This window comes from Stegostoma tigrinum, chromosome 29 (genome assembly GCF_030684315.1).
Source record: "Stegostoma tigrinum isolate sSteTig4 chromosome 29, sSteTig4.hap1, whole genome shotgun sequence".
NCBI classification, from domain to species: domain Eukaryota; kingdom Metazoa; phylum Chordata; class Chondrichthyes; order Orectolobiformes; family Stegostomatidae; genus Stegostoma; species Stegostoma tigrinum.
In genome coordinates, this window is record NC_081382.1 from 45,623,849 (window position 1) to 45,641,700 (window position 17,852).

The 17,852-nt window shown below is 45.3% G+C and overlaps 1 protein-coding gene across 7 annotated transcripts in view; it reads left to right on the forward strand.

Moving 5' to 3' along the window:
• Window positions 1-17,283, forward strand: part of vav2 (vav 2 guanine nucleotide exchange factor) — a 188,033-nt gene extending 170,750 nt beyond the window's left edge. For 4 of the 7 annotated variants that reach the window (XM_059638209.1, XM_059638210.1, XM_059638204.1 and 1 more), the window contains 4 exons: window positions 1,478-1,601; window positions 9,378-9,464; window positions 12,262-12,416; window positions 16,498-17,283. In XM_059638209.1, the coding sequence (XP_059494192.1) occupies window positions 1,478-1,601; window positions 9,378-9,464; window positions 12,262-12,416; window positions 16,498-16,545 (414 nt within the window). In that variant the 3' untranslated portion in view covers window positions 16,546-17,283. Of the gene's footprint in view, window positions 1-1,477; window positions 1,602-9,377; window positions 9,465-12,261; window positions 12,417-16,497 lie in introns of those variants that run through there. The other 3 variants (XM_059638207.1, XM_059638208.1, XM_059638211.1) reach the window with 2 other exon arrangements.
• The last annotated feature ends 569 nt before the right edge of the window (window positions 17,284-17,852 follow it).

A 17,852-nucleotide genomic window follows, 5' to 3' on the forward strand; every position in this document is an offset into this window, starting at 1 on the left:
AGAACAGGCCTCCACACTGTCCACAACGTGACCCACCTTCATATCCTGTGAACTTACTAATCCACCCTTCCACTCTTTCATCCAAATCATTTACAAAAATCACAAATAGGAGAGGACTGAGAACAGATCCTCGTGGTACACCACTCGTAACTGAACACCATATTGAGTATTTCCCATCCACTACCACCCTTTGTCTTCTAAGGGTCAGCCAATTCTGAACCCAGTCTGCCACATTTCCCCCTAACCCATGCCTCCTTACCTTCTGCATGAGTCTACCATGGGGAACCTTATCAAACACCTTACTTAAATCCATGTATACCATCCACTGCTCTACCTTCATCCACATGTTTGGCCGCCTCTTCAAAGAATTCAGTAAGATTTGTGAGGCATGATATACCCCTCACAAATCCATGATGACTATAGCAAATCAAACTGTGCCTATCCAAGTGATCATAAATCCTATCTCTCAGAGCCCTTTCCAATAATTTGTCCACCACTGACCACTCTGAGGCTATGCCCTTGGGTCCTAGTCTCTCCTTTTAGTAGAAACATCTTCTCCACATCCACTCTGTCCTCCGTCAGTATTCCATAAGTTTCAATCAGGAGATCATAAATTCATCTGAGGCCGAAACGTTTGCACTAAGGTTGTGAACAGACAGGCCTAACCTCAGATTGCTGTCAGCGAGAGGGATACAATTGCTAACTCAGGAATGGTGACTGAAAATGATGGTGTCAGCCCTCCCGGTGTTCAGTTGGAAGAAATTTCTGCTTGTTCAGTATTGGATGTTAATAGGCAGTCTGATAATTGAAGAGCCACATCCCCAGATGGGTCTGAGAGGGTGATAGGGGGGCTGGGGAATATGGGGGTTGGCGTGCAGTGAGTGGAGAATGTTTGTCACAACCACACGGGATGTCATTTGTGACTTCGAAAGAGGCAAAACCATTGCAGAAACAGTGTGGAAATCCAAATGGAGGGATTCAAACATGAAGTTCCAGAAAAGATGGGAAGAGTTTAGGAGGTCACAATAGCACCCAGGGTGACAGAGAGGAAGAGGAGGGTAATGTTTAGATTTACAAGACCAGTGGGGGTTCAAGATTTGGCTTTTCTGAAGATATGGCTGATGACAGTATATTTTAATGAGAGGGATGACACCTCAACTGTAACACAGATACCAGGAGGGGGTATTGGTGGTTAGCGGTTTTATAGAAATGGGGTTGAGGAAGCAGTAGATGGGTCTCATGGATAGGAAACAAGGCGGGGCTGGCTAGTGATGCCAAACACCACTACCTGAGGCAGGAACAAGTGCAGCAATGATTTGGAATCATTCACAATTGAGTCATCCTTGATTGTAGATGAGTGTTGAGCAACTGGGCAAATGTGAGCCAGGGACAGAACAAAGTTTTCTTGGTTTCTTTGCACTTGTCCATGTGATTTCAGGCTTTACAATAACCATAGATGCGATTTCTTTCATTATAGGAGCTGGTAGAGTATTACCAGACCCACTCTCTGAAAGAGAGCTTCAAACAACTAGACACAGCTTTACGTTTTCCATACAAGCAACGAGACAAGGCAGTTCAGCGTTCAAATTCTCGGACTTCAGGTAACTGTCCCTGTGCAAGTGAGCCTGTTAACCAGTGAATGCGAGTATACAATGTGATGGGGTAAGAAGGAGTAAGTAAATAATAGGAGGGGTGGTTAATAATGTGCAGGGAATATAACTTGAAGACCAGGTGAGAGAAAAGGCCTGTCAGTGGTAAGTGCAAATCCTCTGACAGTTCAAGCTACATTTGTTATTTTAGTCATTGTCACAAATCTGTTTCAATACCTGTGTCGTCCATTCTGTCTGGTTATTAGGTGCCCCTCTATAAATATAAATAGAAGACTGTTTGTCCAGACAGACCATCTGTTTCTGTGCAACCTGACCTTCCAATTGCCTGTTCATTACGCAATGTGCTTTAGACCAAGAGTGAAAGAAAGAAGAATACAAGGGCGATTCCCGTTGAGAATTCCATTCTCTGAATTTCATGGAAGTGCCAGAAAATGATCTTTCGAGAACCACTTTGACACACCTTAATTTCTGATCAATTCAAAGGAAACATCAGTTATAGGAATAGTCACAATACACTTGTACAGTTGGATATATTTCCTGAAATAGCACTCCCTCCATGCCTGGAGAACCGTCTTACACAGCATCTACTGACAAAATTAAAAGATGAGAAATCCTCAAATGATGTTGCATCATCAAACTACAGCCAACATCTGATTAATGTAAACACCTGGATATCCTGATAAATGGATTACACAGCATATGGATGGAACCTGGCCTAATGGCTGGCTATCTAACTTGGCAATTTGTCATTTGTTTCTTTTCTGTAAAACCACAACATCAATATTCCCTTAATCTACCATTCTGTGATGAAGCAAGCTGAGTTGGAAATTTCACAGTAAAAGATCTGCTGGGTAATAGTGATCATAATGTTGTGGGAGGTTAGGGAAGAAATTGCAGAGGCTCTTGCACAGATTTTTGCTTCATCTTTAGCCACTGGTGAAGTTTCAGAAGACTGGAAGGTGGCTAATGTTGTTCCATCGTTTAAGAAAGGTAGCAAAACAAACCACAGAGCTATAGGCCAGTGAGCCTGACGTCAGTGATAAGACCAGTTATTGGAGAGAATACTAAGGGGACGGCATCAACCAACATTAGGATAGTCAAGGTCTGATTAGGGATACTCAGCATGGATTAGTTTGCAGGAAGTCATGTCTGAGAAATCTTTTAGAGTTTTTCAAAGAGGTGACCAAAAGGATAGATGAGGGTAGGTCAATGGATATTGTCTATATGGACTTCAGTATGGTCTTTGTCAAGGCCCCACACAGCAAGCTAGTCATGAAGGTTAGGTTGCATGGGATCCAGAGAAAGCTAGCTAATTGGATTCAAAATTGACTTGATGGTAGGAAGCAGAGGGTGATGGCTGAAGGTTGTTTCTTGGACTAGAGACCTGTGGCTAGTGGTATACCACAGGGGTCAGTGCTGGGACCTTTGTTATTTGACATTTACATAAATGATCTGGATGTGAACTTTCACAGCATGATTAATAAGTTTGCAGATGATACAAAATTAGGAGGTATGAGGAAGGTTATCAAAAATCGCAGAGGGATCTTGATCAGATGAGGAATTGTCTGAGGATTGGTGAATGCAATTCAATGCAGATAAGTGTGAGGTGTTGCACTTTGGAAAGTCAAACCAAGGTAGGACTTATACAGTGAATGGTAAGGTCCCGAGGAGTGGCATGGAACAGAGGAACCTAGGAGTCTGAGTAGATAAGTTCTTTGAAAGCAGCGTCACATGTAGACAGGGTGGTGAAGAAGGCACTTAGCACACTGGCCTTCATCAGTCGAGGCATTGAATGTAGGAGTTTTTAGGATGTTATGTTACAGTTGTATAAGTAGTTGATGAGGCCGCACTTGGAGTATTGTGTACAGTTTTGGTCACCCTGTTATAGGAAAGACACAGTTAATGTGGAAAGAAGATTTACGAAGATGTTGCCAGGACTAGCAGGTCTGAGTTATAGGGAGAAGTTGGCCAGGGTAGGACTTTATTCCTTGGAACGTAGGAGAATGAGGGGTGACCTTTTTGAGGTGTACAAAATCACGAGGGGCATAGATAGGATGAATGCAAGTCTTTTTCCCAGGGATGGGGAATTGAAAAGTTGAGGGTATAGGTTTAAGATGAGTGGGGAAAGATTTAGAACATAGAACATAAAACATAGAACAGTACAACACAGTACAGGCCCCTCGGCCCACGATGCTGTGTCAAACTTTTACCCTAATCCTAGGGTCTATCTAACCTCCACCCCTACCTCATACTATCATCCATATGCCTGTCTAATAGCTGCTTAAATGCCCTTAATGAGACCGACTCCACTTCCGTCTCCAGCAATGCATTCCACGCCCTGTCCACTCTCTGAGTAAAGAACCTATCTCAGACGTCTCTCCTGTAGCTACCTCCACTCACTTTAAAACTATGCCCCCTCATAATAGCTGCCTCCACCCTAGGAAAAAGTCTCTGGCTGTCTACTCTATCAATACCTCTGATCATTTTTGTTCACCTCTCATCTTTCATCGTTCTAAAGAGAAAAGCCTTAGCTCTATCAACATTTCCTCGTAAGATCTTCCCTCATTTCAGGCAACATCCTGGTAAATCTCCTCTGCACCTTTTCTAACACTTCCACATCTTTCCTGTAATGAAGTGACCAGAACTGGACACAAGACTCCAGACGTGGCCAAACCAGGGTTTTGTATAGCTGAAGCATAACTTCACGGCTGTTGAACTCAATCCCTCTATTAATGAAAGCTAACACACCATGTGCCTTCTTAACAGCTCTATCTGCCTGGGTAGTAGTTCTCAGGGAACTGTAAATGTAATCTTTTCAGGGTTAAACTTCATCTGCCACTTCTCAGCCCAGCTCTGCATCCTATCAATGTCCCTTTGTAACCTAGAACAGCCCTCCGCACTGTCCACCATGTGACCCACCTTCGTATGAACCTCGAACTTACTAATCCACCCTTCCACTCCTTCATCCAAATCATTTACAAAAATCACAAATAGAAGAGGACCCAGAACAGATCCTTGTGGTACACCACTCGTAACTGAACACCATATTGAGTATTTTCAGTCCACTACCACCCTCTGGCTTCTAAGGGTCAGCCAATTCTGAATTCAATCTGCCACATTTCCCCCTATCCGATACCTTTTTACTTTCTGAATGAGAAAAGAAGGAGGACCTGAGGGGTAACTTCTTCATGCAGAGAGTTGTGTATATATGGAATGGGCCTCCGGAGAAAGTGGTTGAGGTAGGTGGCATTAGCGCTGGGCTATTAATTCAGAGATCCAGATAATGTTCTGTGGACGTAAGTTGGAATCCCGCTATGGGATTTGAATTCATTTTAAAAAAATCTGGAATTACGAATCTAATGATGACCCTGAACCCATTGTTGATTGTTGGAAAAACCCATCTGCCCTTTAGGGAAGGAAACTGCCGTCCTTACTTGGTCTGGCCTACATGTGACTCCAGACCCACAGCAATGTAGTTGACTCTTAACTGTGGGCAGTTAGGGATGGGCAATAAATGCTGCCGAGCCAGCGACACCTTCACCCTGTGAATCAATAAAGAAATGAAACTGTACAATAACAACATCTTTAAAAAACATTCAGATAGATACATGGATGGGAAGGGTTTATAGGGATGTGGACCAAATGTGGACAATTGGAACTAGCTGAGGGGGCCATTGTCAGCATGGACCAGTTTGGGCTGAAGGGCCTGGTTCCATGCTGTATTACTCTATGACGCTATAATAATGAATTTTATAATAAGCTTGTAAGCAAGCTGCTCCAATCACAAACAAGAACCTTAAACACAATCAAAAATCTTAAAAACCTGAAGCCAATTTATAGGTATGAGAGGACAGCAGATTAAGATTGAATGCATTAATAGACGGAAAGATATAACAGTAAATAGAGTGAGAAACATTTAAAATTTAAAATATGCTACGTAAAAGATTGGTACACAAGATAATGGCTCATGGAGTTGGGAGTTATGTCTGAATTAGTGTAAGTAAGTATATGATTCAGGAGCAGGCCACTCTGCCATTCAGTAAGATTGTAGCTGATCTGTTCATACCATATTCTGTATATCAGCGTGGATAGGGAACTGCTTAACAGACAGGAAACAAAGAGTATGGATGAATGAGATATTTTCAAGTTGGCAAGTTGCAATGAGTGAAGTGTTGCAAGGATTATAGATTTTTAGGTACAGAACGAGGTCATTTGACCCACCGTGTCTGTACCAGCTCCCAAAAGGGTTACCCACCTAGTCCTATCTCCAATCCTATCTCCTGTAGCTCTCTAACTTCATCCCTTTCAAATATGTATCCAGCTGTCTTTTGAACCCTCCTATGGAATCCGCCTCCACCACTCTCACAGGCAGCACATTCCGAATCCTAACAACTCTCTGAGTAAAGAGATTTCTCTCATCTCATTCTTCACTGTCATGTTGACTGTCTTGAAATTCTGACCCCTAGTTACTGATATACGAGAATATCCTTCTTTACCCTGTCAAAAGTGTTAAATAGGTTGAACACCTCAGTAAGATCACCTCTTAATCTACTGTGTTTCAAGGAGAACCAGCTCAATCTCTTTAATCTTTCCTTGTATCTAAAATCCCTCATTCCTGGTATTCTATTAAATCTTCTTTGAACTCTCTCCAGGGCTTTCACATCCTTCCTTAAATAAAGTACCCAGCACTGAACACAATACTCCAAATGTGGTCTGACCAATGATTTGTGGAGGTGAATTGTCACTTCCAAACTTTCATACTCTGTGCCTTTAATTATAAACCCAAGGAACGATAAGTCTTTTTAATAACAGTTTCAATTTCAACAGAAACAAAAATTGCAGGAAAAGCTCAGCAGGTCTGGCAGCACCTGTGGAGAAGAATCAGAGTTAGCATTTGAGTCCAGTGACTCTTCAGAACTGTTTCAATTTGCCTGGCCACCTTCAGAGAATCATGTCTATGAACCCTGAGGTCCCTCTGCTCCTGTTCTCTTCTCAAAGTTATACCATTGAGCCTGCATTGACCATCCATGCTGGTGCTACCAAAATGCATCACCTCACATTTCTTTGCATTGAAATTCATCTGCCAGGTTTATGCCCATTTGGCAGTGTCCCTCTGAAGTCACTCAGTATTGTCCTCACAACTCGCTGCAGGTGAGATTGAGTGAGCAACCAAAAAGATATTATAATTAGAGAAGTCTAGGCAATATGTCTCAAAATAAAATAGATAATGTAATGGTAAAACAACATTTTAGAACTATTTTAAAGAATATTTGTCATTACCCTGGTGTGGATTTAAATTCTCATCATCATCTGGGAAAATTTAAATGTGAACTGAAAATACCAAAACAAAATGTGAGACCATCTGGACCTCAGTATGTTGAAGGATGAAAATCCAAGCAAGGAATTAGTCTATTTGTCTCAGGATTTTGAACAACCAGTTCTCAGAACAGGAAATAGAAAGCAAATGACAAAGCATGAAAGAGAATTACACAACATGTTGTGAAAGAAATAGTCCCAAAATGGAAAAGGTAAAGAGATGAGGGGTGGATGGCAGATGAAATAGCAGTAATGATGACAGGAAGGAAAGAAACATACATGATGACATTGAAAGAAAATGAAGGTATGTCAGCAACTAAAGAGAAATGGTGTAGGAAAATAGATTGTTTGAGCAAGTAACTAGGAAAGCTAATAGAATGTTTTATGTTTTATTGTGAGGGAAATTCAAAGCACGAGTAGGGAGGTTATGTTTCACTTGTTCAGGGCATTAGTAAGACCACATCTGGAATACCATGTACAATGCTGGTCATTGTACTTACATAAGGATGTTAATTTGTTGGAAACAGCTCAGAGAAGTTTTACCAGATTAACATCTGGAATGAGCAGAATGCTTTATGAGGAAAGGTTAGACAGGCTAGGCAAGTATCCTCTAGAGTTTAGAAGAATCAGAGTTGATGTGTCTGAAGCGTAGAAGATCCTGACGGGTGGATGTTGAAAGGATGTTTTGGAGAATCCACAACTAGCAGCCATAGTTTACAAACAAGGGGGCACCCATTTGAAACAAAGATGAGAAAGCATTTTTTTCTCTGAGGGTTGAGTGTCTTTGGAATTCCCTCCCTCAAAAGTCAACAGATGCAGAATCTTTAAATATTTTTAAGGCTGAAGTATAGATCCTTGAGTACCAAAGGGATGAAAGATTATTGAGGATGTGCAGGAATGTCGAATTTAGGTTAAAATCAAATTGAGTGGTAGAGCAGACTCAAACAGCTGAGTAGCCTACTGTTGTTCCTTGTTCGTGAGATAAAGTATTGAAACTGGAAAGAAATTTCAAAAGGAGAGGAATTTAGCAGAAGACAAACTCCTTGAAAGATAGAAAGGCATGACAGCAAATAATGTATGCAGAACTGATAAAGTATTGACATTATTTGGAAAGCAAGATGGATAGAAGTGAATTGTATGATTGATCCAAATCATCGGACTCCTTAAAATATAAAGGGACATGATGGAGATAACAAAGTGTGAAGCTGGATGAACACAGCAGACCAAGCAGTATCTTAGGAGCACAAGATGCTGCTTGGCCTGCTGTGTTCATCCAGCTTCACACTTTGTTATCTCGGATTCTCCAGCATCTGCAGTTCCCGTTATCTCTGAAGGGAAATGATGGACCAGATAGAGAAACTGTTGCACTTCCAATTGTAAAAGTTGAAGCCAAGAATCATGACAGATTTGTGATACACAACTTATGAATACTACGGACGGATTGAGAAGATGCCTTACAAAGTAAGTTAGAGGAAATGAGAGTGAAGATTGAAGGGGCTAGTGTCACACTGGAACAAGTTAACATGTTTGTTAGTTTAGGACAGATGATACCATTAGGTGGCAGGTGTGGTGCAGAAATTAGGAGGAGGATCGAGAAAACCAGAAGAAACTTTTGTGAAGGTGAAGATGTGTCATCAATATGAAGACTCAAGCCTGGAACAGGAAGTCACTCCTAAAAATTACCATTCTTTTTGCTGTCCTTCCTCCATCAGAAACCTGAACAATAAATAAAATTCTCAGGTAGGAAACAGGAGTCTCTGAAATGTGGATGTAAGACACACGCACTCTAAAAATTCCACATTCTGGCCATAAGAGAAAGTGGTGCTTCAAATTGCAGGAGCAGGAAGTACTGTAACAATGACATGCAAAAGAGAACATGTCAGTATTTCGCTGTTGGATCTAAGCTGAAAATTTACAGTGATCTACCCAAGAAGGTGAAGGCAGCCAGGAAGAGGGGTCAGCCAAGATGTTAGATAAAGGACATCTCAAGGTGTTTACAAACAAGTTTGACCTCCAGAGACAGGAGATCTACTGCAGGAGGAGATGGGCACAGCAGGAACCGAAGGATATGGGGATAAGTGGGTGGGATGATGAGTTGAAGCCCAGGATAAGCCATGATCGTATTGAACAGTGGAGCAGGCTCAAGGCACCAAATCGTCCCTTATATTGATCGTGCCAGTTTATTATCCTGCCTTAGCTGACACAGTTCTACTGTATCCCTTCTACCATGTCACAACCTGCCCAGGCCAGCTGCTACTTCTCTTCACACTGAGTGCGGCCACTTATTGACATTCTACGATTTTACTCAAATCTGGGGCCTCCACTTCAATAACAGATTTTGCTGAAAATTATTGTTGTTTTTTTGCCTTGTATTTTAATATTGCTTGACCTGATTTGCTGTTTAATATTTCTTCATGTACTGACTGTTCCTCTTTTTCTAACCCTCTGCAGCATCCTCCTCCTCTTCCTACAACTTTGCTTTTCTTAGTCCTCAGGGCTTCAGTGTTGCGTCTCAGAACTCTGCTCCTTTCTGGTCAGGTACATCTCCCTTTGTTTCGTCCTCTTCTCCTCAGAGTCACCATTAAAGTGTCACAAATGACTGAGACCCCACCTTCACAGCAGTAGCATGATGGGCAAGGCTAGAGACTTCAGACCTTGAAACTGTTGGATAGGTTGAGACTCACTTTCCCTGCACCATCTGAAGCACAGTATAGGGTCAAGAGAAAATTAGTTTTGCACGTGCCTTGTAAAGACTTTCCTTGCTGTCACCCCCTGCTCTACCCCTGTAGTGAAGAGAGACACCAATTTTTGCAGCTCCATTATTTGCCAGTGGGGCACGACTAAAAGTGTAGCCATCATTGTGAATACACAGTGAAGTAATTTAGCAGGTGAAGTCTTTCTCAAAAGAAGTTTGGAGGACAATATCGGGCTGGATTTTTTGAGGAGTGACAATCTTATGTAGATTGGCTCACTGCCCTGCCCATTTTTTTAAGCAAGGAGGGAGCTCCTTATTTCTGTGAGGTCAGGGCTCCTTCCAATCCAGCAGTTCCCTGATAGTGCAGATATGTCAGGGCGAAGGCAGACCACACCCCCTTTCTCCAGGGGTCACTGTGTGTGCTGACATTTAAAGGTGTAGAATCCCAGACTGTGGCTTTGAGAACTGCTGTCAAGTATTACGTACATAAGGCAAGTATGAGGTTAGGATGCCATCTGGGTACAGTGCCTGGGGGCAGGGGTTATGTGCCAGTGGATTGGTGGCAAGGGGGCCAGGCATATGATACTGTGTTTAGTGAAGGTCAAGGGAGGGTGGGAGTCTATTCTGGAAACAGGGACATTGGGTGTGGTGTCGGGGTAGAGTGGCATAGTTCCAGAGCGGGTAAAGGGGAGGAGTAGGGTTCAGAACAAGGAACTCCAGGTGTCAGTTACTGGGGTTGTTGGGTCAGTGACTGGGATAATTGTAATAAAAGTAATTGGGAGTGTCTGAGGTAAAATATGGGAAAACATTGACAGAATCAGACAGTCAACATGGATTTACAAAAGTGAAATCATGCTTGACAAATTTTTCAAGGATGTACTTAGGTTAATGAGGAGGAGCCAGAGGATGTGATTTACTTGGACTTTCAAAAGGCTTTCTGATAAGGTCCCACAGAAGAGGTTATCATGTAAACGTAGAATGCATGGGATTGGGGGTAGGGTACTGACAAAGACAGAGAACACGTTAGCAGGCAGGAAGCAAAGAATAGGAGTAAACAGGTCTTTTTCAGAGTGGCAGGCAGTGATTAGTGGGGTCCACAGGGATCGGTGCTTGGACCCCAGCTATTTATTTACACGTTAATTATTTATGTGAGGGAACTAAATGTGTTATCTGCAAATTTGCAGGCAGTACAAAGCTGGGTGGGAGGGTAAGCTGTTGGGAGAATGCAGAGATGCTTCAGCGTGTTTTAGACAAGCTGAGTGAGTGGGCAGAAGTATGGCTGATGCAATATAATATGGATAAATGTGAGATTATCCACGTTGAGAGCAAAAGCAGAAAGGCAGATTATTACCTGAATAGTGTTGGACTGGGGAAGGGGAATGTGTAGTGAGACTTGGGTGTCCTTATACACCAGTCACTGAAAGTAAGTGAGCAAATGCAGTGGGCAGTAAAGAAGGTAAATGGTATGTTAGTTTTCACAGTGAGAGGATTTGAGTAAAGGATTTGTTATGTTGCAATTATGCAGGGCCTTGGTGAGATCACACCACGAATATTATGTGCAAACTTGGTTTTCCTTATCGGAGGAAGGATGTTCTGGCACTGGGGGAATGCAGCGGTTTACCAGACTGACTCCTGGGATGGCAGGGCTGACATATGAAAAGATACTGGATCAGATAAGCCTGTATTTCAAGGAGAATGAGGGGAATCTCATCCCTGATATTCGAACAGGACTATACAGAGAAAATGCAGGAAGGATATTCCTGGTGAGCCAGGAGGCTCGAGCCAGGGGTCATGCTCTAAGGATACAGTGATGTGATTTAGCAAAGATACAGGACTGAAATGAGGAGAAATATCTTTCCCCCAGAGACAGGGGAGCCTGTGGCATTCTCTGCCACAGAAAGCAATTGAGGCCAAAACACAGAATTATATCTAACTCCTTCAAATATTCAAAGGGCTAAAGGGATCAAACGGATATGGAGTAAAGCAGGAATGTGGACTGAGTTGAATGATTGGCCATAATCTTATTGAGTGGTGGAGTACACTTGAAGGAGCCGATAGCTTACTCTTCCTAGCTCCTGTATTTCTCTGCCTTTAAGTAGTTAAATACTTACTCAGGTGTTAGAAAATATATTTGATGGTTTAACCTTTCCTGAGTAACTGCTTAATTTCTGAATTCTGTGATTTAAATGGTGACATTTGGAGAGTTCCGTGCAGGGGAATTCCCAGTGGAATCTTCAAATTCGTTTGGTAGTTCCTTCAGACGCTGCTCCAATAGGGAATCCGCAGGATCCCCTTGTGCAGTCCCCACTTATCCTGGAATAATGACTGTCTGGCTGTTGGAAAATCCTAGTCATGACTTCAGGCAAGGTATTTCTCTTGCCCTTGTCTTGCTTTTCTTTCATTTGAGGCTTAAAAATCAGCTCTTGAAATAATCTGTTGCATTGTGAACTTTAGCTGTACTGATGAGAATTAACTGTCTTTATCAACATTATCTTGCATGAAAGGAAAATATAGTCTGGAGATGCCATTGTGAACAGTCAGCCCCTGTTTTTATTATTTCACCCTTGAGAAAGGTTATTGACATTTTAATTAAGCTTTCTTAACGTTTTGCTGAAGTCATTTTTTAATGTCTCCATGCAGTGTTTAACCCCCGACCCATTGGCATGGCAACAGCACGATATAACTTTGCAGCTCGTGATATGCGTGAGCTGTCACTTCAGGAAGGAGACACTGTGAAGATCTTCAATAAGATCGGGGGTGACCAGGGCTGGTGGAAAGGTGAAGCAAATGGAAAGGTGTGTTGGAATGCAACAGGAATAAGAGAATGTTCCAACTCCAAAACCACTCTCTACACAATGAATCCTGTCTAATCCCAAACTCTCAGTCACTGTCTGATCCTTTAATAACCACCAAACTAGTCCCAAGCTCCTCCTCACTCCACTTAACCTTTCAAATTCTGTTCTTTCCCATCTCACTCCCCGCACATTTTAGTTTGCCACAAACTCTAATCACACTCACCATAACCTTTACTCTTACTCTTTTTGAAGCAACTATCAATTTTTCATTTTATGAGAGACAGGAGCAGAAGGAGGCCATTCAGTCCATCCAGTCAACTGTGCCATTCAATGAGATCATGGCTGATCTGATAATCCTCAACTCCATTTTCCTGCCTTTCCCCATAATCTTTGATACCTTTCTTGATTAAGAATCTATCACAACCTTGAATAAACTTAACGATCCCCAGCCCCTCCCCTGACACTTCCACCACCCCATCCCCCTCACCTCCCTCCTCCCCACCCCCAAACCCCCACTCCTCCCCACCCCCAAAACCCCACTCCTCCCCACCTCCAAACCCCCCCTCCTCCAAACCCCCCCCAATCCCTCTCTTATCTCATTACCCATCCCATCACCCACATCCCTCTCCCTCCATCCTCCTCCCCCCATAACTTGCCCATCCACGCTCTTGTATTTGAACATGGACCTGTGCTGTCAAATCCACGGCACAAACTGGATATTGTAAACTGGAGATAATGGGAACTGCAGATGCTGGAGATTCCAAGATAACAAAATGTGAGGCTGGATGAATACAGCAGGCCAAGCAGCATCTCAGGAGCACAAAAGCTGACGTTTCGGGCCTAGACCCTTCATCAGAGAGGGGGATGGGGGGAGGGAACTGGAATAAATAGGGAGAGAGGGGGAGGCGGACCGAAGATGGAGAGTAAAGAAGATAGGTGGAGAGGGTGTAGGTGGGGAGGTAGGGAGGGGATAGGTCAGTCTAGGGAAGACGGACAGGTCAAGGAGGTGGGATGAGGTTAGTAGGTAGCTGGGGGTGCGGCTTGGGGTGGGAGGAAGGGATGGGTGGGAGGAAGAACCGGTTAGAGAGGCAGAGACAGGTTGGACTGGTTTTGGGATGCAGTGGGTGGGGGGGAAGAGCTGGGCTGGTTGTGTGGTGCAGTGGGGGGAGGGGATGAACTGGGCTGGTTTAGGGATGCAGTAGGGGAAGGGGAGATTTTGAAACTGGTGAAGTCCACATTGATACCATATGGCTGCAGGGTTCCCAGGCGGAATATGAGTTGCTGTTCCTGCAACCTTCGGGTGGCATCATTGTGGCACTGCAGGAGGCCCATGATGGACATGTCATCTAGAGAATGGGAGGGGGAGTGGAAATGGTTTGCGACTGGGAGGTGCAGTTGTTTGTTGCGAACTGAGCGGAGGTGTTCTGCAAAGCGGTCCCCAAGCCTCCGCTTGGTTTCCCCAATGTAGAGGAAGCCGCACCGGGTACAGTGGATGCAGTATACCACATTGGCAGATGTGCAGGTGAACCTCTGCTTAATGTGGTATGTCATCTTGGGGCCTGGGATGGGGGTGAGGGAGGAGGTGTGGGGACAAGTGTAGCATTTCCTGCGGTTGCAGGGGAAGGTGCCGGGTGTGGTGGGGTTGGAGGGCAGTGTGGAGCGAACAAGGGAGTCACGGAGAGAGTGGTCTCTCCGGAAAGCAGACAGGGGAGGGGATGGAAAAATGTCTTGGGTGGTGGGGTCGGATTGTAAATGGCGGAAGTGTCGGAGGATAATGCGTTGTATCCGGAGGTTGGTGGGGTGGTGTGTGAGAACGAGGGGGATCCTCTTGGGGCGGTTGTGGCGGGGGCGGGGTGTGAGGGATGTGTCGCGGGAAATGCGGGAGACGCGGTCAAGGGCGTTCTCAATCACCGTGGGGGGGAAGTTGCGGTCCTTAAAGAACTTGGACATCTGGGATGTGCGGGAGTGGAATGTCTTATCGTGGGAGCAGATGCGGCGGAGGCGGAGGAATTGGGAATAGGGGATGGAATTTTTGCAGGAGGGTGGGTGGGAGGAGGTGTATTCTAGGTAGCTGTGGGAGTCGGTGGGCTTGAAATGGACATCAGTTACAAGCTGGTTGCCTGAGATGGAGACTGAGAGGTCCAGGAAGGTGAGGGATGTGCTGGAGATGGCCCAGGTGAACTGAAGGTTGGGGTGGAAGGTGTTGGTGAAGTGGATGAACTGTTCGAGCTCCTCTGGGGAGCAAGAGGCGGCGCCGATACAGTCATCAATGTACCGGAGGAAGAGGTGGGGTTTGGGGCCTGTGTAGGTGCGGAAGAGGGACTGTTCCACGTAACCTACAAAGAGGCAGGCATAGCTGGGGCCCATGCGGGTGCCCATGGCTACCCCCTTAGTCTGTAGGAAGTGGGAGGAGTCAAAAGAGAAGTTGTTGAGTGTGAGGACGAGTTCAGCTAGGCGGATGAGAGTGTTGGTGGAGGGGGCCTGGTCGGGCCTGCGGGACAGGAAGAAGCGGAGGGCCTTGAGGCCATCTCCATGCGGAACGCAGGTGTACAGGGACTGGACGTCCATGGTGAATATGAGGTGTTGGGGGCCAGGGAATTGGAAGTCGTGGAGGAGGTGGAGGGCGTGGGTGGTGTCACGGACATAGGTGGGGAGTTCCTGGACCAAAGGGGAGAAAATGGAGTCCAGATAGGTGGAGATGAGTTCGGTGGGGCAGGAGCAGGCTGAGATGATGGGTCGACCAGGGCAGGCAGGTTTGTGGATTTTGGGAAGGAGATAGAAACGGGCCGTGCGGGGTTGGGGAACAATGAGGTTGGAGGCTGTGGGTGGGAGGTCCCCTGAGGTGATGAGGTCATGAATGGTGTTGGAGATGATGGTTTGGTGCTCGGGTGTGGGGTCATGATCGAGGAGGCGGTAGGAGGTGGTGTCGGAGAGTTGGCGTCTGGCCTCGGCGATGTAGAGGTCAGTGCGCCATACTACCACTGCGCCACCCTTGTCTGCGGGTTTGATGGTGAGGTTGGGGTTGGAGCGGAGGGAGCGGAGGGCTGCCCGTTCTGCGGGGGAGAGGTTGGAGTGGGTGAGAGGGGTGGAGAGGTTGAGGCGGTTGATGTCTCGACGGCAGTTGGAGATGAAGAGGTCGAGGGAGGGTAGGAGGCCTGGGGGTGGTGTCCAGGAGGAGGACTTGTGTTGGAAGCGGGTGAAGGGGTCAGTGGAAGGAGGGTTGGGTTCCCGGTTGAAGAAGTAGGCATGCAGGCGAAGACGGCGGAAAAACTGCTCTCTATCCAACCGTGACTGGTATTCGTTGATGTGTGGTTGTAGGGGGACAAAGGTGAGCCCCTTGCTCAGGACTGACCGTTCGTCCTCAGTCAGTGGGAGGTCTGGGGGGATGGTGAAGATGCGGCAGGGCTCAGTGTGGCTGTCTTCTCTGGGGTTGCAGGCTGTGGAGGTTGTGGGCGGAGCGATGAGGTCGTCGGCCGTGGGCGGGGTTCCGTCGGCCGTGGGCGGGGTATCAATGTGGACTTCACCAGTTTCAAAATCTCCCCTTCCCCTACTGCATCCCTAAACCAGCCCAGTTCATCCCCTCCCCCCACTGCACCACACAACCAGCCCAGCTCTTCCCCCCCACCCACTGCATCCCAAAACCAGTCCAACCTGTCTCTGCCTCCCTAACCGGTTCTTCCTCTCACCCATCCCTTCCTCCCACCCCAAGCCGCACCCCCAGCTACCTACTAACCTCATCCCACCTCCTTGACCTGTCCGTCTTCCCTGGACTGACCTATCCCCACCCTACCTCCCCACCTACACTCTCTCCACCTATCTTCTTTACTCTCCATCTTCGGTCCGCCTCCCCCTCGCTCCCTATTTATTCCAGTTCCCTCTCCCCATCGCCCTCTCTGATGAAGGGTCTAGGCCCGAAACGTCAGCTTTTGTGCTCCTGAGATGCTGCTTGGCCTGCTGTGTTCATCCAGCCTCACATTTTGTTATATTGTAAACTGGATCAGTGATAGCACTGAATCCCTGGTCACATGCTGGATTCACTCACTGAACCCAAGGCTCTGATTGGTCCTTTTCTTTCTGACAGGTTGGCTGGTTTCCTTCAACATACGTTGATGAGGAAGGGATGCCGTGATTGGTCGCTGAGACCTCACTTTCTCTACAGGGACCGTTTATTTTGCACATTCCAACATCCAGGATCCAGAATCTGATCCTTGTTCTCGGGCTGATGGCAAATTAGTTTTCAGCAAACTTCCGGCTTTTTAGAGATGACTCTTCTAACGATTTTTGGATTGGTTATCAAAAGATTCCCTATGTTGTATATAAATTCTTTGTTTAGAACAACCAATCAGAACTGGAGTAATGTTCAGGTGATTGTGGAGGGCTGTATATGAGTGTTTGAATGTCTGGTGGACAATGTGTGTTTGTACATGAGGTGTGCCTGTGAGTGAATGTGTGAGGGGGACATGGCACATAAGAACCCTTTCTAAAAGTCATTTGTAATTATTTTACCCAGTAGCAATGCCACAATGTATGTGAATATTTTAAGAAATGTTTTTAGGCTTATGCCAGTGTATATATTTGGATTTATTGTGGGTTAAATGGAATTATAGTTTAAAATTATCACTCAATTTGTTTTGGAATGAATTGAAAATGTAAATTGGTACAATTATTTGCACTGGCTAACACACAGAAAGCAGCTGGTTTGAAGAGACTGGGAGAATCTGTGTTGCTGCTTGGAGTTGGGGAGCGGGGAAAGGTTTCGGCACAAGTCACAGCACTCTCACTGCACTGGGAGTATACTGAGGCCGAGAAGCTGATCAAACCGTGATTGCATTTCAAAGACTGTACCTTTCACAAAACAGGAAATAAAAGCAACTGTTTCTTCTAATTTTCTGAATGGTGTGATTGAGCATGATCCAGTCACTACATGGAACTTTCAAACACAAGCTACACATGCAGAAATGAGGATCCACTTGTAAGGATCCCTCTTTTCTGAAGAAGGGTCGAGGCCTGAAACGTCAGCTTTTGTGCTCCTGAGATGCTGCTTGGCCTGCTGTGTTCATCCAGCCCCACACTTTGTTATCTCGGATCTCCTTGTAAGACTGATTTCTCTGCTCACATTATATATTGACTCTTGCAAGTGTTGCTTCATATTTCTCAGGCTACTGAGTTTTCTTTTAATGCCCAAACCACTATCTAATTGAAGATCAGTATATGTCAGGACTGCAAGACGTCATTTTCCTAGTCGGTGCCTATCACAACTGTTAATACACAAGATACAGGCTAATGGAGTTGGTTTCTTGTGTCCACATGGAAAAGGGATTGGTTCATTAACAGGGAGTAGTCAGTAGAGATGAGTGGAGCATTTTCAAGTTGACAGAATGTGATTGTGAAGTTTTACAAGTTTCGACGCTGGGTCCTCAGCTATTTACAATCGAT